Source organism: Argiope bruennichi, chromosome 7 (assembly GCF_947563725.1).
Source record: "Argiope bruennichi chromosome 7, qqArgBrue1.1, whole genome shotgun sequence".
NCBI classification, from domain to species: Eukaryota; Metazoa; Arthropoda; class Arachnida; order Araneae; family Araneidae; genus Argiope; species Argiope bruennichi.
In genome coordinates, this window is record NC_079157.1 from 117,455,076 (window position 1) to 117,480,327 (window position 25,252).

Genomic DNA, 25,252 nt, shown 5'->3' on the forward strand with positions numbered 1-25,252 from the left:
GTAAAACTATTAGTTTTTTTGCAGCTTTAATTTTCATGTTAAATAAACAAAGAAATTTAATTTGGAATATTATTACAATTAAATGTTTGAGTGTATTCTAAAACGTGTTTTCCGATAAGAAAACTACATTTCCTAAATAAAAAATTACCTTAAAAACATCCAAAAATCCTTTATTCGCTATAGAAGGATATATAAAGAAAAATTCTGAATAAATTATCTACTATTTTTTTCAGAGATTATTTTATTATTGCAGAATTCATACAGATTTTAAATTCTAAATATATATATAAAGTACTATATGAAAAAAGCAAAATTATTTACTTTTCAAGTTTGAAAAATTTCTATTTATAAAATAAAGATTTGATTATGTTTTTAAATATAGCATTATTTTGAATTTTCACTTTTTGTATCTATTGAAATAACGGCGAAAGTATATCAACCATTCAAAAATTTTCCCACTTTTACTTTTATAAATAACTTTTCTTGCTATGAAATTCATCAAAATAAATGACGAGGGATGATATAAATTGTGTAGTTTTAAGAAAAGTTAATTGAAACAGTTATACTATTCATTTAATAAAAAAAGCTCTTTTAGTTTCAAAAATTTATTATTTTGAAATTTTTTCCAAATAAAATCATTGCGTAAATTATAGCTTAAAACAAATAAAACTGATAAACTATCAAAATATTGAAACCAAAAAATTTATAAAATAAGTTTATGAAAAGAAAATTATAAAAAATAATTTTTAAACGATCATTTCCTTTACAGAAGAACAAAACGAATTTTCTAAATAATTTTATTTGTTTGTTCGCTTGAAATTGCTTCATAAACGACTGCATTTAAAATCCCATCTGCTACTTAAAAATTCAAAACCATCACAAGTGTTCTACAAATACGACAATCAGCTGATATTTGATTTTTCAATATGGCCGACTATGGAGTAACAGATGATCGTACATTGTTGACTTTAACCGGAACTAGAGATGCATTAAGAGCTTCATGTCGATCTTTGAATGAGTATTATGAACCGGAAGTAGAGGAGAAAATACATAAGGTAAGAGCATAATTTTATTTTTTTTCAAACTCTTGATAAATCTCATGTTTGTTAGATTAGGCCTTGCTCGATGCATGTGTAAATATTAGGAATGCACAGATGTTTTTTTATTGAATTTGCAATACTTTTCACTAATTTTTTTGTGTAATAAATTATCTGGAAATAATTCACTAATCGTCTGAGTATTTTGAAAATGTTTTATTTTTAATACCGCAAAAAGAGATATTTTTTTTCTATAAAGCGTGGATACCTATTACGAAAAAATAAATAAATAAAACAATAAAAATTATTTTGAATATTTCATTAAAACATCAGTTTTTCATATTGAAATTAAAATTTATATTTGATAAATGTTGTAATCGTTATCGTAGTTGTTTATCGAGATGAGTTTTCATTTATATGCTAAGAAATTATTTAATTTATTTTGTAAATAGAGTTTTAAAGTGTTCTTTTCTTGTTTAATTTAATAAACATACAGAACTTCAGGATAATCAGATTTCTTTTATTTTATAAACTATATGCTTTTTTAAAATATTTTAATTTATATTAATTTAATTGCCATTATACTTTATTATGTTTAGAATATGAAAAATAATTCCTAAAATTTTAATTATTTGGTTTGATAAATGTGAAAAAAATAATTTTTAAATGAAAATGCCAAAATTTAATTAACAATATATAATTTTCTATATTATTTTCTTTTTTATAACTGCTGACATAATTTTCTAATGCAAATCATTATCTCTTTCTTACATTTTTTTAGTTGATTATAGATAAAGTAAATATTTCATATTATTAAACATTTTGAAAATAATATAACAATTTATAGAATTTTGTAAAAATATATTTCATAAAATAAATTTGTATTGCTAAGCAATTTTAAAATGAATCTGTATTTTATACTATGATCAAGAAAATATTCATTTCTAATGCTCAATTTTTAAATGTTTGCGTTCTTGACTGTTCAAATAATTTTTCCCTTTTCTCTAGGAAATAGTATATTTGCCCTAATCTTTTACAGCTATTGGATTGTGGAATTATCTACTTAATAATAATTATGCATATCCCTCTTATAAAACTGATAAATTTTCCGTTTTTAATTTTATTTAAATGGTGGCACTTCAGTAACATGCGGTAAAAAGTATCTCTTTTATAATGAAATTTTTTTTTTATTGCATATATACTTAGTTACAGAGTATTGTTGTAAATAGTAATTCCTTTAGGGTAGTAATAAAAGTTATAAAAATTAAATTTATCTTTTATACTCAGTTTTAATGCGATATGAAGTTTTCTGTATTTTAACACTTCGCACTCGAATGTCTTCTTTCCAGCACCATTCAAGACGGTGCATCATTTCTGACATTTTATTTATTTATTTTTAAATTTTAATTGTTAAAAATACTTACAGAATGTTAAAAAATATGTATATTCATTTTCCTGGAAATCCAAAACAACTCTATGTGTTTATTTTTTGGTATAATAAACAAGTCCATGCATTAAGTGAATAATTATGCATCGAATTACTTTTCGGAGTGCAAAGAAAATATGTTCAATAACCAGTATTAAATACTCATACAACGTTATTGCAATAAAAATTATTTTTAGGAAAGTGTTCGCATGGGTATTCTGTAGCAATAAGACTACCCACCCTCTAATCCCCTATAAATCAAATGATTTTTATACATAAGCATGTAATTATATACGGTAAGAAGAAATCAACATTGCGTCGTTTTACTCCATTAACCGTTAACTGTGTTGTTTAGTCTACTAACTATGTAAATGACGCCTGTTTTGAAAACATCATATTGATTCAACTGATTATGATAGAAAAGAGTTCGACAGATTTGCGAACTTTTGAATCAAATGATCTTATTTTGAATAAAAAATATGTGAATATTTAAATTTTACATTATAAGTTTTAAAAATACGATAATTTGATGCATGAATCGCACTCGTAGTCTGACATCATGGGATTAATTAATTAAAAATTACAATTATTTTCTTCCAAGAATAATAATTTGCAGTTTTGTAAAAATGATAATCTTCATTCGAAACATTTTTAAGTGAATCAGTGGACTATTTTTTTTCGAATGAACAATTTATGATAAAGGAAACAATGGAATTGAAATATTTTGCATTAAATCAGGAATGTTGCCCTCGTGATAACATTAAAAAGCAAAGGCAAAAATATTAGCTGTTAGAATGCGGAGTTTTAATTGCTGAAGAGTTTTATGGGAATTTCATACCTTTGATGTGTTTCCAAAACCATTTATGTTTTTTAAACATGGAAATTGTATTTTAACAAAAGAAAAAGACGTTGCTATGTTATTGTGGAAACTCAGCTATTGTTACTGGCATTATTCCTCGATGCTTACGTTAAAAGACCGGCATACATAATTTCATCCATTTTTCTTGAATGGTATAATTACCAAAGGTACATATATCGGTAATTTTTTTTAAATTTTATAATCACTTTAAATTTATAGGCAAATAATCTTCCGTGGCGATCAGTTTTTTTTTGCTATTCACAATTGATTGTAAAAATAACTTGTTGATGACAAGTTACCTCGACAATTTATTCCATAAAATTATAAACATTCTATTCATTAGTATAAAATAAAATAAAGCAAAAATGATAAAAAAAAGAAACTTTAATTAAATACATTTATACTCTACGTTCAATTGCAATTTTATTATTAAATTACTTATTTATTAATTTTGCTCCATAATATAATAAAATATGATTACTGGTACTTACACTCCATTTCGCCGCTGTCTCCAGAGTTCGGAATCCGCAGTTAAATAAGTTGTGATGTATGCTACGTAGAAAAGCAATTCATATTCGCCATAAATAATTCAAGGCCATTTCTTTTATATTTACTGGACGCTATATTTATTTATCGATTTATTGTAGATAGTGCATCGCGTGAACGCTGTGTTTAAACTATCTTTTTTCTTCTGATGATGAATTTTTAATCTAAATAACGTGCAACCTAACAATCTCGTGGAGTAATTCAGTGATGCATTTTATCTGAAAACGCTCAGAATAAAAAGCACATGTCTTAATAATGTAAAAACATATTAAGAAAACATTAGCATTCAAACTTTTTGATTAGGGTTTTTTTTTCTATCCGTTTTATATGTTTTCGAAATTTTTACCGTTTCTTTTTTTTAATTCCATCCAAAAATGGCAGAGTTAGTGATTTTTATTCCAAGTATTGAATTTTTTTTTCTCATTCCACGAATACATATTTAACTGAAATTAAATAAGTAGTTATTATGAATATTGTATACAATTATTAATTGCTCACTCAATTAAAACCACTTTTGCTGTCACTATTTAAAACAATTTTGGATTATTGTGGTGACTACATCCGCCAATCAACATACAGCGCATTTTTAAGGCGATCATTGATTGGCTTTAAACGTTGATATTTAAAGTGCCATATTTTGGACAATTTTGTTCACAGGAGAGTAGAATTTTTTTTTCATTTAAAATGTTAATGCGTCAGGAATATTTTATAAAAATAAAAAACGATTATTGAGATGAAGAAACTGTAAAACAATTTAGGTTTTTATCGCCATTGCATTGATAGGTTCAAGCAATATATAATATATTTATTTCATTTAGAGCATTTTTTCAACTGGAAGTATATTCTTGTCTCTAATGGTTCAGAAACCAGTTTTGCGGTACTTTTAGAGAGAGTACCCAAAGATCCTTATTAATTTATTCACTTGAGGTGTGGACTTATTGCAGTAAATCAGGATATAACAATGTTGTTTCTGTACAAAGTTCTATGTTCTCAAAGCCTAATAATTGCCTTATAATTAGTCTTATATTTGCCCTTTTTTATTTTTTCGTGTACTGAGTATAGAAAAAAATATAATTGTCAAAAAATTCGAACTCGAGATTTTGATGAATCTCCACGTCTCAGATCACCCCCGAGTTCGAAAATCCATTTTTGGTGCCTGCTTGTCTGTTCCAAAGGTGATTCGAAAACGCTTTGAGCAAGACGGGTGAAATTTCGTATGCAGTCTTTAAGACAAAATTTGTAAATTTCAACTAAATTTTGATCAAAATCCGCTCATAGGAATTCTGCCAGACTGATTTTTCGAATATAATTTAACACGATAACTACAAAGCGAAAGAGCTATAGAGATAAAATTCAGTACACAGATTTAACCCCTTACCTGCGGAGGATAACTTGCGAGATTCGGTCCCCAGTGCCACGTATATATACGTATGTAGTTGCGAGACGTATATATACGCCAGAGGCAGTTAATACATTGACTTAAGGAGATGTATACATACGCCCCCGACAGGCAAGGGGTTAATAACTACAGTGTAGACATGAATAAAATTTTGAACCAAATCCAAGAAAGAGTTAACTCTCTGTCAGAAACATGTAAACACGGAAACTCAAAAACTCAATTATTTTAGTATATCAAATTTGATATGTGATTTTGTGACTAAAAATGTAGTTTTATGATAAATTTTGGTTTCAATTGGTTAGGAAAAAATGCGACTAAAACACAAATTCGATTTTCACATACTATTAACCTCATGCCATGGATTAATCACCAAAAAACTCGTCAAAGATAAAACTATATATTCAATAAAGATGATTAAATTCAAGCCAAAGGTTACTATTTGGTTACCTTTGGAGTAGTAGTGCCTTTGAGAAGCCAATGCTATACAAGGCGTTTTCTGTTATAACATCTTTACTAGAGAGATTATGCCGAGAATTTTTGGGGGGAATTTTATTCCCTCTGGTTCCAATTGGAACTATGATTTAGAAATTCCTCTAGATGATTAGAACTACCTCTAATGATTTAGAAATTCCTTTTAGACCGTAAGTGTAGTCACCTTACATATATTTGTTTTTATTTATCTTTTTTGACTGCAGAATGCCCGACATCAGTGTTTGTTCGCAATACTTTTGAAACGAATTTTCTATTTTATAAATATTTTTATTAATAATTATGTAAACGTAAAGAAACTTAACCTGACCAATCATGCTTATTAGAATATTAATATTAACCTATTATTTTATTAGTCTTAGGATTTGTAATTTTTACAAACTTATTTATTTGTTAATTAGAAAAAGAACCACCCTTTTTGATTTCAACTCCTTCCCACGCTTCCGGCTTAATCTGTCTCGATGGTAATGCGTGTGTGTTTACGAGTTTTTTTTTTTTTTTTAACGAATACTAAAAATTATAGAAACTATACTGATTTATAAGAAAACGGTTTGTAACTTTTCGTTAGAAAACGTGGATGGAGTAGTATGCAGAGCCATTGTACGTCACTTCCCTTACCGAGTTCGACTGTCCCAGTTATATTCATTTAAGAAATGACTTTGTTTAAGTTTCTATGACGAACAAGCCATAAAAGTGTTTATAACCACATTCCTCGTGATTCATGCACAGCAGAAGTGCAAACAATGCGTTTCGTATTCTTACATTTCACAACTTAAAGTCTTCCTGCCCAGTTTTAAAATGCTAAAAGTGAAAAATCGCACCGAAAATGAATGAGATCTTCAACAAGGAGCAAAGGATACGAAAGGTTTGTCAATATTATCATTCCATTTTCTTCTGATTGGTTTCAGTATACACATTATTTACGTCGTTTGTTTATTTTATCTTATGCTATCTTTACGGCCACGTTATCCCGATGAGATTGCTCCTTGGGATTGTTACCTAAATTGAAAGATAAGAAGTCTTTAGTTAGATATAATTTATTATGTGTTTGATATTTAAATGTATAGAATTTTTTCATGAAGATTACAATGAGATATTCATCATTAATGAGTGTACTTAGTTGACGATTTTTAAGGTAATGATTAAGGTTATTTATAAAAAAATGTTCCATTTGATAACTATCAGGGATACATAAAATGTAAGAAGCAAACGGAATATGAAATTTGGTTGTAAATTAAAGTTGAAGTGATATTAAAAGCTAAAAACAAAAATTATTTTATTTAAACTTTTTGAAAAAAATGTATTGCAAATAATATTTAATAATAAGATGTATTCTAATTTCTTTTTGAAGTATTTTAGTATAAAGTTAAGTTTAATTGTGTCTTAGGTGGACGAACAAAGAAGATAAATTAACTTAAATCTATGTTTCAAGTTAAATTCTTAATATGTGCCTTTGTGGATGAATATACAAGAGAATTTGATTAAACATTAAGTTTCAATTTCAATTCTTATTTTTTTAATTAGTGTCCTTGATGGGTGAATAAAGACGAGAATTTAATTTAAAACTATGTTTCAAGTTAAATTTTTATTGATATCTTTGGTGAACGAATATAAAAGAGTATTTAATTTAAAACTATGTTTGATTTAAATTATTATTTCCTTAATTGGTGTTTTTGATGAACGAATAAAGAAGAGGATTTAATTTAAAACTATGTTTCAAATTAAATTCTTAATTGATATCTTTGATGATAGAATATGAAAGAGAATTTAATTTAAATTCTGAATTTCTTAATTCGTGACTTTGTTGGACGAATAAAGAAGTGAATTTAGTTTAAAACTCTGTTGCTATTTAAATTCTTTATTTGTATTTTTGGTGATCGAATATAGAAGAGAATTTAATTTAAATTCTTAATTTCCTAATTCGTGGTTTTGGTGGGAGAATAAAGAAGAGGATTTAATTGAAAATTATGTTTCCATTTAAATTTGAACTGGATAATAGAACTGACAATTCCGTTAATAATTGTAAACATAAGCACTGCAAACATACAATTCACAAATCAGAAATTCTAAATATGTTAAACATCGTTCAGTATTTTAATTAAATTTTATTTTAATACAAACATATTATTCACAAATGACAAAAAGCATTAAGATTCTGCAAAATATAAAAGCGTGATCATACTTTTTGTTTGCGGAAATTCGAGAAAATCTAATTGAATTTCCACTATCATCTAATAATTTAGCGTTATTATTTTTATCGAAATATATGGAACAATTAATTTTTTTGGACTTTCAAAGGAACTTTGAAAGTCCTTTGATTGGGGAACTTTGAGCGTTGTTTGCTTCTAATTGACTACTGAACACAGACAGAGTGAAATAAAAAATTTATTTTGACAATTTTAGAGCAATGAAAAAAAAAATCTGAAAATATAAATTCTTATAAATTAAACTTCCAAAAGGGAAAATTTCCACGGACAATAATTCTTTATAAAGAATCCTGAAAAGCAAGAAAAGGAAGTAATTTTGCGAAATAGTAAATGGAAAAAGAAATGAGATTTTAATAAAATTTATCAAAATAATTCTTTTTATTTTAATTATGTATTTAAAACGAATTATTTGAAATTAAATCAGGCATTTCAGGATTTTGCAAAAGGAATTTTGAAAAGAGACTTGGTTTTCAGACTTTTGGTTTCAGCTGGTTCTCCGAAATTATTATTACATAAAATTTTAATTGAAACTTTTCTAGATAATTTATTATTAATGGCTTACTCAACAAAATATTGCCTTTCATTTTGCTGGTAGACAAAAACTAGGATATAAAAACGACAAGAGACTAAATTCAATTTATAGATTTGAGTCAAGCATCTTTTTTCTAAAAACATATAAACTTTCTTTTAAGGAGGAAATATTTCTTATTTATTCATAGAAATAATATATTTTCTTTTTGTCATCTAATATCAAATTTTCTGCTTTTATTTTTCTTTTCTTTTTTATATTCCTTTTGCTTTTAAAATTTCACATTCCTCTAAGGATACAAATGGTATAATTAATGGTATAATGGTATAATTAATTAATAATGGTATAATGGTATAATTGGTGACTGAACTAATATTCTTTGCTTTAGCATGTAAAATAATTAATCTGAATTGGCAACATGATGAATTTCCGAGAAAAAGGAGATATGTTACTTAAATTATTTATATTCTTGTGTAAGAAGTGGACTTTGTAAGTTGTAATCATTAAAGAATTCATAACTTTAAACCGCAATCGGATAGTAAGAGCGAGATCTGAGTCAACATCTTCCCTTTAGATTTTTACACCATGTCATACCATATCATACCACATCAGAGAACAGACGTTTAAGCTTCAAGAATTTAACCGCTTAACTGTTTTGCCCGAGTGCCATACGTGCATCGATTTATAGAATTTTGATAGTTGTAAGAATAAAATAAAACCATTCGTAACGATTATAATTCATTATTAAAATTACTTCGAATATACAAAAAAAATCTAATTGTAATTAAACAAAACTTCTAACATTTTCTTATACTTACATCTAAAGTGATAAGTCAAGATAAGGGTAAGATAAATCAAGTTGAAAATAAGTCAAGCATTCAATGGATTTCCATTTGCATCAAAATAAGAAAATATTTGAATCAAAATAAGAAAATATTCCCAAAATAGAAGGTGTTAGCTTATTAGATAGTAAAGAAAATAAAAGAGTTAAGGTGTTAATAAGCTTGGTGGATTTAAATTTGTAACAGCGCTGAAGATGATGCTCTGCTATCACCGCTACCACCAGTATTCTCACCAGACATGTTAGATAGAAATAAAGAATTCTGAAAATGTGGAACTTAGAGATAAATGAAATGGAACAGAAAAATAATATTTTGTTGAAAATTCTGACAGTAAGTAAAATAAAATTTAAAAAGTAAGCATATTTCAAGGAATTAAATTTTTTTGAATATCATTTTAATAATCCTCAATTAACGTTCGTTAAAAAATATTTTCCATTCTTCGGGTGGCTGTGAAATATTTTAGTTAAATAGCTGTTCGAAAAAAGTTTAAGAAGCTCTACATTATTCGATAAAACTGTACAATGGTGTAAATTCCGGTTATGTTATGTGAAAAATATAACTATGCACTTCGTATAATATGTAATACTCTGCATAGTATTGCATATTATACGTTATTGTCAAATTGGAGGGGGGCGAGGGCGGGAGCAGGTTTGAGAGCGCAAGTCTCGGATCTCTTTTCCTCGCTCAAACTTCCAAAATGAATATTTTTTATAGACTTTAACTTAGTCTCTATGAAGTGAAAAAAAAAATTAAATGATAATCAATTTACATAATTAAAGGACAGTTTAATGACACTGACAAAATGAAAAACAAAAAAGTGTATTTTCTATCACTTTCATGGGAGTTGATTTCAGTATAAAGACTCTCAGGTATAAAAAAAATATGAAAGTTCAAATTTAAAAGTGCTATTGCTATTTAATTATACAATGGAGCAATGTTATATATCATTTAGAATAATAAACTAATAGAATATAAAACTGCAAAAGATAATTAATTAGCAATGTTGTTAGAATAATGTTCTAAAATTTAAAGGCACTTAATTTGATGTCCAATGATTTTAACGGCAGGGGCCTCTAAATGACATATTTTGCAATCTGAACACTTTTGGTTAAACATAAAAAAATTTTCTACACACTACAGTAAATATTATTAATTACATATAAAAAAGAGTAATAATAGTGATAATTGAAATAATATTTTTTCTAACTTTTTTAGACTTTTTACAGAAAGGTGAATAAAATTAAGAGTAGTCTTTCATATTGCTAATGGACACGAATGATGTTAATGTAAATATAAAACCTCGTTGAACAGAAATGAGAAAATTTAAGTCTTAGTGAAAAAGTCGAAATAAATTTTATCGAAATCCTAATATAATAGTTAGAAATACATACGAAGGAAATTATGAATGGAAAGGTAGCATTTATTTCAAAGTAAACCAGAGTGAGTGGTCTTCCCAAAACTTTCTCGCATACTCACTGGTAAAGGTGTTATCCCTAAGGATGCTTTGGATGGCATTAAGTTTAATAGCTGCGAAATATTAAACTTTGGAGCGAATTTAGCATTTTCTTTTAATCCACTCTGTAATCCTTAGCGAAATTTTTTGGCGATTCATTCCTGGCATGCTGTTAATAATAAATGAAAATCGAAGTTGCATTTTAGACACGTTTTTCTCAAATGATTTAACCCTTTAAAGGGCCATTTTTTTAGTCATATTATGTTAAAATATTTTTAGGCTTGAAATTAGAATAAGAAAAGGGATTCATTTAGCTTATTAGATAAATTTAATTTGATTAATGAATTAATTTGGTTCATTAAAAATTAAGTAACAAATCATGACACGTCATTTTGTGTGAGATAAAGAACTGAAGCATCTACGTTTCTGTCTGTCTAAAAAAGTTTGTCAGAACTGATGCCAACCTACATAATTTCATACAAAGATTGATAAATTTGCTGGGAAGCATACTTCCCACGGCCCTAGAAAGGGTTAAACAAAAATTTAGCACAAAACTACACTTGTAATCATAAAATTCCATACCAAATTTGACATATTTGACTCATTGCGTTTTTTAGTTATCGTGTTTCACATGTTTCTCAAAGTGGAGACCGACAGACGGCCAAACCCTTGTTGGATTTGGTTCAAACTTTTATAGATATCAACACTTTAGATGTTAAAGCTGTGTACCGAATTTTATCCATCTAACTCTCTTCGTTTTGTAGTTATCGTGTTAAATTATAGTCGAACAGTCGGACAGACAGACTTCTTCTGAATGGATTTTGCTCAAACTTTGATAGAAATCTGCAAATTTGGTATGCGCCAACTTTCATCCGTCTTACTTAAAGCATATTTTAACTATCTTTGTCACAGATAGACAGACAGACTGACAGACATTTTCCAAAAATATGTTTTTCTAACTCAAGGAGGTCTAAAAAATGGAGATTTATTAAAACCTTGAGCTCAAATTTTTAGACGATTACTATACTTTCTCTATACTAAGTATACAAGAAAGTAAATAAAGATAATTATTTTACACATGAAGAGACCCAAATGAAATATGCTCATAAGATTGCATAAATTGGAGAGACATATATTAAATGTATCACGTTTACTCGAAATGATTTCAGTTTTTAATTTCTAATTGTATTTGGATTAGTAGCGTGAAAAGGAGAACAAGTTCAAAAAAGGATTTTTTTGGGGGGGAGGGGGAGCTATTATTTTTTTAACTGAACTTTCATATGAGATTCTTTAGATAAGCGGTTTATTTAATAGTTTTTGATTTTCTTTTTTTACAGCTAACAGTTAGCATCTATAAGACGGACTTTATAATTACTATTTTCGTTTGCTTATCTTCTATAAAATGCTGTTTTAATTGATATAATGAGTAAAGTAATTCATTAGGTGTTGTGCATAAATTACACTCATGAAAAGCCAGTTTATAATGAGTAAAGTAATTCATTAGGTATTGTACATGAATTACACTCTTGAAAAGCCAGTTTATAATGAATATAAAGTAATTCATTAAATGTTGTGCATGAATTACTCTTGAAAAACCAGTTTATAATGAATAAAGTAATTCGTTAAATGTTGTGCATGAATTACTCTTGAAAAGCCAGTTTATAATGAGTAACGAAATTAGGTGTTGTGCATGAATTACAATCATTAAAAGCCAGTTTATAATGAATAAAGTAATTCGTTAAATGTTGTGCATGAATTACTCTTGAAAAGCCAGTTTATAATCAGTAAAGTAATTAGTTAGGTGTTGTGCATGAATTGCACTCTTGAAAAGCCAGTTTACAATGAGTAAAGTAATTAGATAGGTGTGTATGAATTACTCCTGAAAAATCAGTTTATAATGAGTAAAGAAATTCGTTAGGTGTAGGGCATGAATTACTTTCTTGAAAAGCCAGTTTATGATCTTTAAAAGCAATCTTTTTCTGAAAGCCCAGACATATAGACAGATTTCACTTAATTGTAGTTAATCTGAGAAGAAAATGCGTTATAATATCTGAATAGAATTCAACAGGTGTGCTACATGATATCTGAGAAGTCAGCTTTTATTTCTTGACAGCAGTCTACCCGTACACTAAGAATTGCACCAACAACTTCCCCTTTTCAAAAATGAGTCTAGACATTTACTTTGTATTTCGTCAGTTAAATAGACTTCCAGCCTATCCATCACGTTTCAAGTTTTTTTTCTTGCTACTCGTGGTGAACTGTAATCAGAAACAAAGACAATTGACTAAAATAAACAGAAATAAAAACCTTATTTTCCTTGAGAGAATTAAAACGTTCACGATAACGAAAAATTAAAAAAATTTAAGTTCTAAATAAAGTGGATTTTTTTTTCACCCGTAAACAAAAGAATGATAAAAATAATTAAGACATTTCGAAAGAATGATTTATTTGAATTATAAAACACTAGACAAATATTTGTTTCTTATAGTATTCATTTTTTAATATCAAATCGAAGATGTATTGTGATGCGATAATTTTTAGTTCATAGTCACAAATTGGTGCTCTAAAAAATAATTCTGAGTACAATCATCCCCAAAATTTATCGAATATATAAGCACAGGTTTAATAGTTTAAATATGCAAATAATAAAAATAAGGAATGCTATGTAACTTGCTATTCTAAAAAAATATGATATTTTGCATGATAAATAGTCACTAAAGATTAATATATTGCATAAAATAGAAAAGTAGGTTTAACAGCATGTGGTTTGTAAATGGTGTATATGGTTTCAATCGATTGTAATGAAAATAATACATTCTGTGCCTAACAAAATTTGTATAAAACATGTTAAAATGACATTAGATTCATTGTTAAAACATAATTTATAAACTTTCGACATTTCAAATCTATAAAATTTATCCATTTCTGTAATTAGTGAAATACTTCCTATTTTATTACACTAAAATTGAAAAAAAAATCAAATTTTTGGAGGTGAAAATATTTCTAGTTCCCTTAAGTGATTCAAGATTAATCGAGGTATTTTATTATCAGTTGATATCAATTGCATATCTGTTTCGATAATCGTGCTTGTGTAGTTATGACTAATGCATCGAGTAACCACACAAGGCTACTCCATCCCGCCTATTCATAAGGCATACGGATTTGATTTGAATGACCGGACAGGCGAGACAGCTTTGGAGGGTTGAATCCTAAAAGCCAACACCAACTACGGTGTAACCCTTCCCGTTAGAAGCATGTCCCGTCATTAGAAGTAAGTAGGAGGTAGCCGACTCCCATCATTTCTGTACCAACTCGGGTGGCAAGAACCAAGCAGCATACAGGAAGCTTCACATTCTCAAATCTGAGGTGCTCCCCTCCCCATGGGGGCCTTTGACATTTTGACGAATCTTCTCGTTTCAGATCTCTCCGAGTTTAGAAAATACATCTTTGGCATTCTATCTATGTATTTGTAATAAATATAGTTCAAAAACACTTTGAATTGGATGAAATTTCGTATATATGCCAAATTTGTAGATTTCTATCAAATTTTAAATGAAGTTTTTTTTAAAAAAATAAAAAGAATTAGATGGATAAAATTCGGTTCACAGATTAATATCTATATTATAGATACATAAGTCATACCACTGACTCTCCGACCCTCCCAAAGGCACATGGATAAAGAATACTGAATGACCGGACCGCCGCAACAGCAACATTGGGGAACTGTGCTTTGAATCCTAAGGGCCATCACCGGCCACTGTATAACCCTTCCCGAAGGAAGTAAGTCCCGTCATCGCTGGGAGGAGCCGGATCCTCCACTTATTTATGTACCCATCAGGATGGTGAGAGCCAACCACCATACCAGAAAAATCTCATCCTCATTTCGAGGTGCCGCCAGGGGGCTTCATGTGTTGGAGCCAAATCCAAAAAGGAATTGGATGTCTGTCGGTCTGTCGGTTTCAGAAACGTGTAAGCGTGATAAGTCATAAAAGCAAATGTTAAATTTGGTATGGAATTTTATGACTGCAAATGTAGTTCTAAGTAAAATTTTGGCTTCAATCATTTGGGGAAAACACGTCTAAAAGATAAATTCATCTTTTTTAGAGAATATACGAGAAAGTTTTGGTTCACTGATTAAGGAGAGTCTCAATGTATAGTCTCTCTAGTACCAGTCTCACTGAATAGAAATATATAGCACAAATTATTTGATGATATCTTCACGCGCGTGATTTTCCCTGGTACAGAGATGTTATTGCAAAACAAAAGACTACATTAATTTACTTTTTCTTTTCTTTTGACTAAGTCATTTTTAGCTGTGTACTGACAAAATCAATAAATCCGAAAATTTATGATTGAAATCTTTGAAATTATAATAGTATTTTTATTACACATTTTTTTGTAATTAAAAGAAAAATTTGTTGGCCGAGCGAGAAAAAAAAATACCCAACAAAAGATTTGCTGTCTTTGGTTGCGGGTACAGTTGTCGATACAGATGTTGTATCTAAAGAATCTGTTTCCTTCTATGTTCGGGTTGATACAACTTTTGTAACTTTGAAAGGTTAGAAAATCACTTTTCTACTAAACTAATCTATTTACCGGGTGATTTTTTTAATTGGCCTTATTCAGTTTTATCTGTTGCTTTATCTAACAAAAGATTGAATTGAAGGTGGTTGTTTCCTGCCGTAAGATCCTTTTCTAGGATATCATGCACCGAATAAAGGGTTCACTTATGAAGTCTATATATTAGTATATAAAATTCATCTAAAAGGCTGGTAAAAAAATATAATAGTAATTCCGGATTTTCATTAAAAATTCCGATTTAGCAACCAATCTAACAACCGAAATGCATAAAAATATGCATGGAGATTCCTAATGACATGGAAAGTAGGATTCAGTGAAAAAAAAACAGTTCCAATACTATTTTTGGTGCTTCTGTTGTTTATCAAACAGAGACTTAGCATCAAATACGGGTATAAAAGCAAACTGCTAATTTATACTTTTGTATGCTACTGCAGCGGCAGGGCTATAAAAATATGTAAACAGAACCAAAAAATATTCTTAATTGAAGTAAATTAATTCAAGTGAATATTCAACTCATGTTACCAGAATGTACATTACTAGTGAAGCTTCATTACCTTAATAAGTGCGATACAAGATTAATATTTCATTTAAGCTTATTATAATTTTTTTTTGTTACAACATTTTACTTTGTGCAGCGCTAAATTTCTTCCCGGAATTCTACTTCCCATATCATTATTAGTATCCATACCGAGTTTGGTGCTGTTTCGGTTGTTAGATCGAGCCACAGGTGGCTTTGAATAGTGCCAGTTCAAAGAAAAAACACCCCCAGTGACACTAATCAACCAGCTGATTATATATTCCTCCATACTTCTTATTTATGTAAAACAAGAGCATTCAACTCAGAGGCTACAGAGACCAGATAACGTAAAGATTAAGGTTATGTCAGCGATAAAGTAAAAAAAGAAATCCTTTTTTTTTATAGAAATGTCGGTTTATTTCACAAATGCTATATAAACAAAGGACAAGGACAATTCTTTGCCTAACCTTGTTTCCTGGCAATATTATGTTTCTGATATATTCAGTTTTTCTTCTTTTTACAATTTTCCCTACTTCGAGGGATTTTTTCCCACAAGGATTAATTTCGGAACTGATCCAAGATGGATTTCAGTAGTTTTGGATCTAATAGGAGATATACTTTCTTTCAGTGGTTTAAAAGAAAAAATTGCTCGCATCAGTAAGCACTTCTAAACATGGAAAGAATTTTATTTGCCAGTTTTAGAATATTTTCTAATTTGTATGACGAATGATAATGTTTTCAAATATATGTAAGGATATATCTTACTTTAATTTATATCCTAATTTATTTCCCATTTTTTTAACCTTAAATTAACCCATTTTATTTTATTCTAAAATCTTCTCTTATATCCTGATAAAATCCCACTTTTTTATTTAATTACTTCTAATACGAGTTGCACAAAATTGTGAAATCTGCATTTTCATACTCAGAGCGAGAGGGCTCTAATTTCTACGGCATACAACTTATAGATATGTTACGGTCAATGTGAACAATCGGTTATTAATAATACTAACCGATCATTATTAATTATAACCAAATAAGCCGGTTAAAGTGAATAATTTATGAACATTTATCACATTAACTGGTTATTAATAACCAGTACCTCTGGAAAATAACCAATAAAGTTTGGTAAACACCAATTTTTCGCGTTTTTTTATGTGTTGGGAACAGCTAGACACTATCAGTTGATTGTTTATTTTACAAGTTAGGCTCCCAATTTTATTTTATAAGCCCCCTCCCCTGAAATCTTCATGGTATTTCGGCACCTCGATACCGCGGACCTCTAAAATCCAGGGGTCGTGGTACCTCTGGAAAAAATTAGAAGGACCATTGATTAATCCCCCCCCCAAAAAAAATTATTATCTACTATATCCGCCATTAAATCCATCCGTTAAATGATTCAAAACATCTTCCCCCACCTTCAAAAGATATATATTGGGATTGTTCAATAACTTATCCCCCCCCCAAAAAAAAAGAAAAAAAAACTAATTAATTATAAAATAAAGAAAATGAAGTTATAAAAAATATCATAGAAAAACTTCATAGCAAGTTTTAAAAACTTATACAAAAAGGCACACCCAAGTCCCGATCCTATATAAACCGTTTAATCACACTAGCCAAACTTCATTGGAAATTACCAATAATAACCGGTTAAAGTGAATAATTTGTGATATTTCTCACTTTGAAAGAAAGAAGTAGTTATTATTAATAATGACTGATTATTCAGATGGTCCGTAATAGATATATATTTAAGATTCCTTTTCTTGAATAAACATGACTCAGAGAAATCTCTAAAAGAATCTCATAACCCAAAGGGAAAAATTTCTTCCACTTTCCTCTTGTATTCTGGTGCGAACAGACGCTTTCCACCTTTGAACACCATGTGAAAATCATGCCCTTTCGTGAAAAAATAAACTGACGTAATCACAAATTTGCCTTCTTTGTAGCATCTACAAAATTTTTCTAAAAACAAAATCAATTCAATCGAATTAATCTGATTAAAGTGATTTTATTAAATTCATTTTTCTTTGATTTAACTGTATAATAAAATATCAAAATTCTGTATTTTGTGGCATGAGAAAGATTGTTGATTGTAAGATTGTTGAAAGATTGTGTAAGAGCGAGTTCTTCAAACAAAATTCTTCTTAAAAATCAACATATAGTCTTATGGAAAAATACTTTTCTTATAGGTTTATAATAATTTTTGAATTTGATAATTAAAAGCTAATGTACTAATGTTTTTCACTTAGGTAGATAGGCATTGAACGCCATGTAATATCTTAGCGATCAATGTTAGCACTCTATTTATATTATGAAAATCCTCTGGTCCCCAATCATCTATTCAAAAGCAATTGTCGTTTTGTGTATTCACTATATTGTTTAATGTTTTCAGTTTTGAAGTAACGAAATGAATGATCCTGCAGTTCCAACAAGCTTTAAAAAATAGCATTCCTGGGATTTCTTTTTCCACTTCTGGGAATTGTGATGGCTTTCACATTCTTTCCTCTGGGCTATAGTGATCTTTTTGTTGTAGTTGTTTCTTATGTTACGAAGACAGCAATTTTAAGTTGATGGGGGGGGGCGTCTCTTGTTTTTTTTCAGTTAAGTCAACTAGGGCCAACAGTACGACTTAGCTACTCACGCATCACTCATTCGCTTGCACAACCCTTTTTTACAGGAGGGCACATTCACACATCTCACAGATAGAACAAAAGAAGAACAACCATGCTCAAATGAGTGAAACAACACCGCCGAAATGAGTGAAACACCTGCTGTCTTTAAAATCGACGTGTCGCATTGGGCAACAAGCTTTTAAAAAGATAAGCGGGAATGATTTCCCCAATACTTTCTCACAAACTCTCTAATGAAGGTGCCAACCTTTGCATGTTGTTGGAGTCCAGGAGTTAAAAAATGTTAACCTGGGAATTTAGCATATTTACTAAATCTATAGTGTGATTCTTGGCAACTTTTTTGGCGATGTATCCCTGACATGTGATTAATAATAGCCGAAAATCAAATTTGTGTTTTGATCAAGATTTTCCCAATTGGTTAAAATAAAAATTTGTCACAAAACTACTCATGTATTAAAAAAATAACTAGATTTGATATGTTTAAATCATTGCGTTTTTGAGTTATCGCGCTTACATGTTTCTGAAAGTACAGATGGACAGACGGTCAACCCCTCATTGGTCTTGGCTCAAATTTTACCAGTGTCTACATTATCGATGCTAAATCTGTGTATCGAATTTTATTCATTTAGCTCTCTTCGTTTTGTAGTTCGAATAACCGGACAGACAGACTTTCTCTGAACAGAGTTTGCTCGGAATTTGATAGAAATCTACAAATCTGGTGTAAAGACAGAATACCAAATTTCATCTATTTTGCTCAAAGGGTTTTTGAGTTATCTTTGTCATAGACAGAAAGACAAACGAGTAGAGATAATAATGCCAAAAATATGCTTTTGGAACTCGAAGAGGTCTGAAACGTGGTGATTCATCAAAATCTCGAATTCGAATTTTCGAACGATTCCAATATACTCTGCACTTCGTACACGAGAAAGTGAAAAAATAGTATGAATATTTCAATAAACGTTTAAACGTTATTGTTAATAAACAATAATTATTCAGTTTGAAATAAATTACAGATAGGCGTATGTTAAGTGTTTTTATTTTCCATCGATAAGATAAAAAATATAGATTTTACCGAAATCAGTTTTATTCAATTCAAAAGTTAGTTAATGATCATCATATAATCCATTTGTAGAACATAGAATAGAACATTTTTTATTCTTTTTTTTATTTATAATAAAATGAAAAAAATTTATTTTTTTCCATATTCATCCTTCAAAAGTAAAGAAAAGAGACTTGAATTGATTTTGATTAATCTTAAAACGTGTGTGTGTGTGTGATTAAATAGGTATGTGTGTGTTTATTTAAACATTACTAAATTTTTCCGAAAAATACTTTGATTTCTTTTATAATTGCAGCTCCGGGATCGCATGCAACACGTTGTTGAAACAAATTAAAATAAAATTTCCATAATTTCATTTTTAAAATTTTTAACTTGAATAACGAGGATTCTGCTTTTTTCATATTTAACAATAACCTCCCTTTTGGAGAACACTGTGGGTATGGAGATGAGAGGTTGCCAAACAATTAAGCAGCTTCTCATATGTCTGATGTATATAATAATGTTGCTGGATTGAGTTGCTTCCACTCTAATGACAGGACTTATCTTCTGCGAAAAGAGCTTGGCCGTGACCTGCAATTGTTAGGATTTCACCCTCAATTTCCTAATCTTGTCTTAACGATGATTATTCAAATTTCCCAGATACGAAGTGAGAACTTAATTTTAGTATTTGTCTAAGAAACTTGATTGAACAGATGTTTGAATGCATACTACTTTAGAAGAGGTCATATTAGGATGCAAGCTCGATAAATAATTTTTAAAGCGCATCTTATTGTGAAATCCCACGTCTGATCGAATAATGACTATTAAAATCACAGAACGCAATATTATTGTTGCATCATATTACTATCAATTTTGATCTTGATTATAAAAATCAGGTATTCCATTGATAAAAATAAACGTTGCTGGATTTAATTTTGGAAATAAATGACTTATCACTTTATTTTATTTAACATATTTTTAACCTTATAACTTAAAACAAATAATTCTTATATATATATAATAGATAAACTGTAAAATGAATACTTAATATAACAGATTTTTCGAATAACATGTTAAATTAAGTGCATTCGTGATTTATTTTATTTAAATGACCAGTTCATATGTAGACAAGATTGAAAAATATCCCAGAATGAAATAAATTGAAATGTAAAATAAAACAAATTAAAATATAAATATATCTCTAACTTCTAGAAGCCTCTACTTAGTGGCTTAAACTGAAGATTGCTTTTATTCATTAGCATCGCATAGTTTTAAATGCTGCCCATTCTCTATCTAATGCGCAAGCGGCGACCTACGATAGAGATACAAGGTAATTAGTGTCAAAAAATTTTGTCATCACCAAAGCATGTCACATTTTTAAGTCTCGACTATCGCCTTAATCCGTTGAGAAAGAAATTAACTGCAGTAATTAGAATTCGACGTTGTGCAAACAAAGGGTTGATTAGTTGAGCTAATTAGGGTTGCAGATCATCTGGATTTTCTACTTATTTAGAAATTTTTCTTTCAACTAATTTCTTTGACACTTTAATGACATTTTGATAATCCCAGATCATTAAATTTAATCTACACGAGTAACATAAATTTGGTAATATTTTAATGAAAATCATCATAGCCTTAATAATTAAATCACATGTGAATTTATTAATTAAAGCGGAAGTGTAAAAATTAATTCAAAAATGATTTTGTAAGAAATATTGTTTTCAGACCTGCAAAATTCACACAATATAATCGTGAATTTAGTACAGATCACATCCTGATAAGAGGACATTTTAGATAGATTCCTATAGAAAGACTACCTATTGCAATGTTTCTCTCTTCCATTCGGGAGCTGCGGTGGTCTGGTGGGAAGATTTCGGCCTTGGAACCGGTGGGCCTCTGGTTCGAGACATGATTCCACCGAAGAACCGTCGTGTGAGTGGATGTGGTGCACGCTAAAACCGTTGGGGTCTGGTGTGGAAGCTAGGAGAGAGGCAGAGGTGCCATGTCAGGTGTCGTCCTCGTCATCTGACCGCGGTTTAAAATTACGAGGTCCATCCCAAAATAGCCCTAGTTGCTTTAAAAACGTGACGTTAATATAACTAAACTAAACTAAACTCCTCAGTTCTTCAACCGATCATGGTCACCAGAACCCCCAACCAAAAGTTATAATTTACAGTTCAAAAGTTATATATACAGTCGCTCCAAGCCAAACTCGGACACCAAAGAAAAGATACTAATACAATCAAAATTTATAAACTAAAAATGATAAGAAATTTAATTAAATGAATTTTCAATAGCATATTTATTGCTATTATAAAAGCAAATAACAAAAATTATAAATTAATTCATTTTAACCAGAAATTATGGCAACAAGCAAAATAAAAGAAAATATAATGCACAAGCCAAACTCGGACGGATAAGAAAATTTTAAAAACTAGTAAATATTTCAAATGAATAATTGTTTTATATGTAAGTCCTTGTTTTTATAACCATTTTAAGACACTTAGGCATAAATTAATTTTTTCACAAAAATTAATTTCAATATTTTTTCATTCCTGCAAAACTCCTTTTTTCAATTCATCTTTACAGGAAATGGTGTGTTTCCAGACTTTTTTCTTCAGGTATTTCAATAAATTTTCGATGGAATTTATATCGGGGCTTTGAGGTAGAGTGTCCATGACGAGAGAACAATTATATAGAAGCCAGGAACGCACTCGATAAGCATTATGTTTCGAATCATTATCCTGATAAAATCACCAGTTGTTGGCAAGAGAAAGTTTCAGCACACATTATCGAAAAGTTTTCTTTAAAATGTCGAGGTATACATTCTGATCCATTCTTCCTTCAATAAAATACAGGGTTCCTCATCCAGTAGTTGAATTCGAGCCCCTGACCAGTACTGATCCACCACCATGCTTCACAGTTGCTTACAAATTTTTTTGTGCGAAATTTCTCCTTCGATTTTCTCCAAACGCAAGGCTTGCCATCAGGTCCAAAAATGACGAATTTGCTCTCACCAGTAAATAAGGCATTTTTCCAATAAGAAAAATCCTTGTTTTCTTGTTCCTTGCGAATTTAAGCCCTTATTTTGCGAATTTAAATCTTAGTCTGATTTCACTTCCTTATGAAAAGCTTTTATCTGATTTTTACCCCATTGAGATCTGCCTTATGGTGCACATTTTTATATTGTTCATGGGCTAAATTTCTTTTACTAATTCCGTTTTAGCAATAATAGATGGGTATGGTGCCCTAAGTAATGGATTTGCTTTTACTTCTCTGATAAAATATCGATCATCTGCTTCTTTGAAAATCTTATTATGGGCTGGCTTAGGCATATTTTCTACCTGATTATTGGTTTTAAAGCATTTTATGATGTCATTAAACGTTGAATGACTACTGTGGGCAATCACTGATATTTCTGGCACTTACTTTCCATTTTCAGCATGCTTAATAACCAATTTTCTTAACTCAACGCTCGTTTGGCCTCTTTGCCCTGATATTTTAATTAAATTATTATTTAATTCCACAATAAATGAAAATAACACAATTGGAAAGTTCCCCTGAAAAATTATAACATTAATCGTAAAAGTGGAAGTAATTTTTACCCAATAAGTTGCAATTATTTTTGTTTAATTGTGAGATGTCTGAGTTTGGCTTACGGACTCTTTTTCAAAAATTATAATTTTATGACTAAATTTTTAATTATAATTTATGAATTGGCGCTATTTGACTTTGTTTTCAGTTGTACAATACATTCACTTTCAAAAAAATCTTTTAGTTTTTTTTTAAATTCACTTTAGCTAAAATATTTTGGCAGAGCAAGTTTTTTTCCTGTGGTGTCCGAGTTTGGCTTGTAGCGGCTGTATACGCGCGTGTTATCTCGTGAACAGGATAATTAGAGTAATTTTGTTTGGATTTAAAGAGACTTGGAATATGTTGCTAGAAATGTAAAAATCTTGAACGCAAATAGCCCATCTAGCTCAACAGGGGTGGAAAGGGTGGAGGGTTGAAATTCTCATTTCGTTATAACTTTCTTAATATTGATAGAAAAATAAATCCAATCAGGTAAATAAGCGCCTTAATAAGACGAACAACTTTTGCATTTAAAGGTCAAACCCTAATTTTTACTGTTTTAACATCAACAATGTATGTTGCCAGATAGTAACTTAGATATAAAGGAATCTACCTTTGCTTTCCAGCTTGCCGAGAGGAAATATTTTTTATAGACTATTTAACTCCAATATTACTTCTTTTCATAAATAAATAATTACTAGAATAAGTGAAGTAATTACAAATCAATATTTATTTGAAACTTTGTTTCAGATTTAACAGATCTTTTAAGAGCTTAAAATAAATATCCAATGTTTATATATGTTATGCATTTTTCACTGATTATTCATTGGATAATATAATTATATTTAAAGTAGAATTTGTTAAATCAGAAGGACTTGTAGAATTTTAAAATTATCCAATGAGATTCACCGCTTCTATAAAATCTTTTCATCGAGTAGCGCTTCTAATCCCCCATTTCCATATTTCTTTTGAAACTTTATTTAAAATACAATTTAATCATGTTGCTTTTTGTCTGTAGAAACACATCTCCTCCAGAATTCTCTCACTTTAGAAAAGACACTTTCTAAGTACCTTTTTATTTCAATAATGTTCTAAGATCTGATTCTAATGATTGTTCTAGAGATCTGATTCTAGTGCCGTTAACAACTTCAATCACAATAGTTTTGATAATCCTGCTTAGCTGAAGCAGGCCACTTATGTGTACTGAGGAATGCATTCCATACATAGAATTAAAGTTCATTGTTTCATTAATATTTAGTCATTAGTTTCAATATATTTCTATGATCCTTGATGGAAATAGCAGAATATTTTTGTGTCACCAATTTGGAAATCCAAATGATAGTGAAAATGTACATTACTTTTACTTATCATCAACTTATAAATATGTAAACATATTTTAGCAGTTACGTGGCCAAATGGAAAAAAATATTTTGAAATTTAATTTCAATTTATTTCATCCAGGAGGCCAAATTTGTACAGGTAAGAAGCGATAAACAATGTCAGTTTCTAAAGCAACACAAGAGCTAAAAAGGCAGAAATTTTTTCCTTCCGTGATTTTAATGAGATTTTGATAGGGATTTCTTTGTCACATATAGATTTAGTAAAGGGAATCTTAGATATCTTTAAAAGAATATTGTAAGCATTAGGGACTTTTATCCCTTCACTAGGAGCATGAGAAAATGCTAAAGTCATCGGCCTTCAAGAACGTGTGTTAAGTCATATCACTGACTCTCTGACCCGCCCGAAGACACACGGATAAATAATACTGAATGACCGGACCGCCGCAACAGTAACACTGGTGGGAACTGTGGTTGAGTCCTAAGGGCCATCACCGGCCACGGTACAACCCTTCCCGAAGGAAGTATGTCCCGTCATCGATGGGAGGAGCCAGAACGCGTGTTAAAAATAATTGAATATAATGTAGGAATTGATTTAGGAGATGAGAGAATATCTTAGAATAAAATTCACACACACACACACATACACACACACACACACACACACACACACACACACACACACACACACACACACACACACACACACACACACACACACACACACACACACACACACACACACACAATGTTATTTTAAAATTCTGATTGAAATCCTAAGCTTTACT

General features: G+C 29.6%; 1 protein-coding gene across 4 annotated transcripts in view; it reads left to right on the forward strand.

Moving 5' to 3' along the window:
- The first annotated feature begins 819 nt into the window (after positions 1 to 819).
- Positions 820 to 25,252, forward strand: part of LOC129975255 (ras-related protein Rab-37-like) — a 356,952-nt gene continuing 332,519 nt past the window's right edge. For 3 of the 4 annotated variants that reach the window (XM_056088302.1, XM_056088299.1, XM_056088303.1), the window contains exon 1: positions 820 to 1,055. In XM_056088302.1, coding sequence (XP_055944277.1) covers positions 927 to 1,055 — 129 coding nt within the window. In that variant the 5' untranslated portion in view covers positions 820 to 926. Of the gene's footprint in view, positions 1,056 to 6,492; positions 6,622 to 25,252 lie in introns of those variants that run through there. The other variant, XM_056088301.1, reaches the window with a different exon arrangement.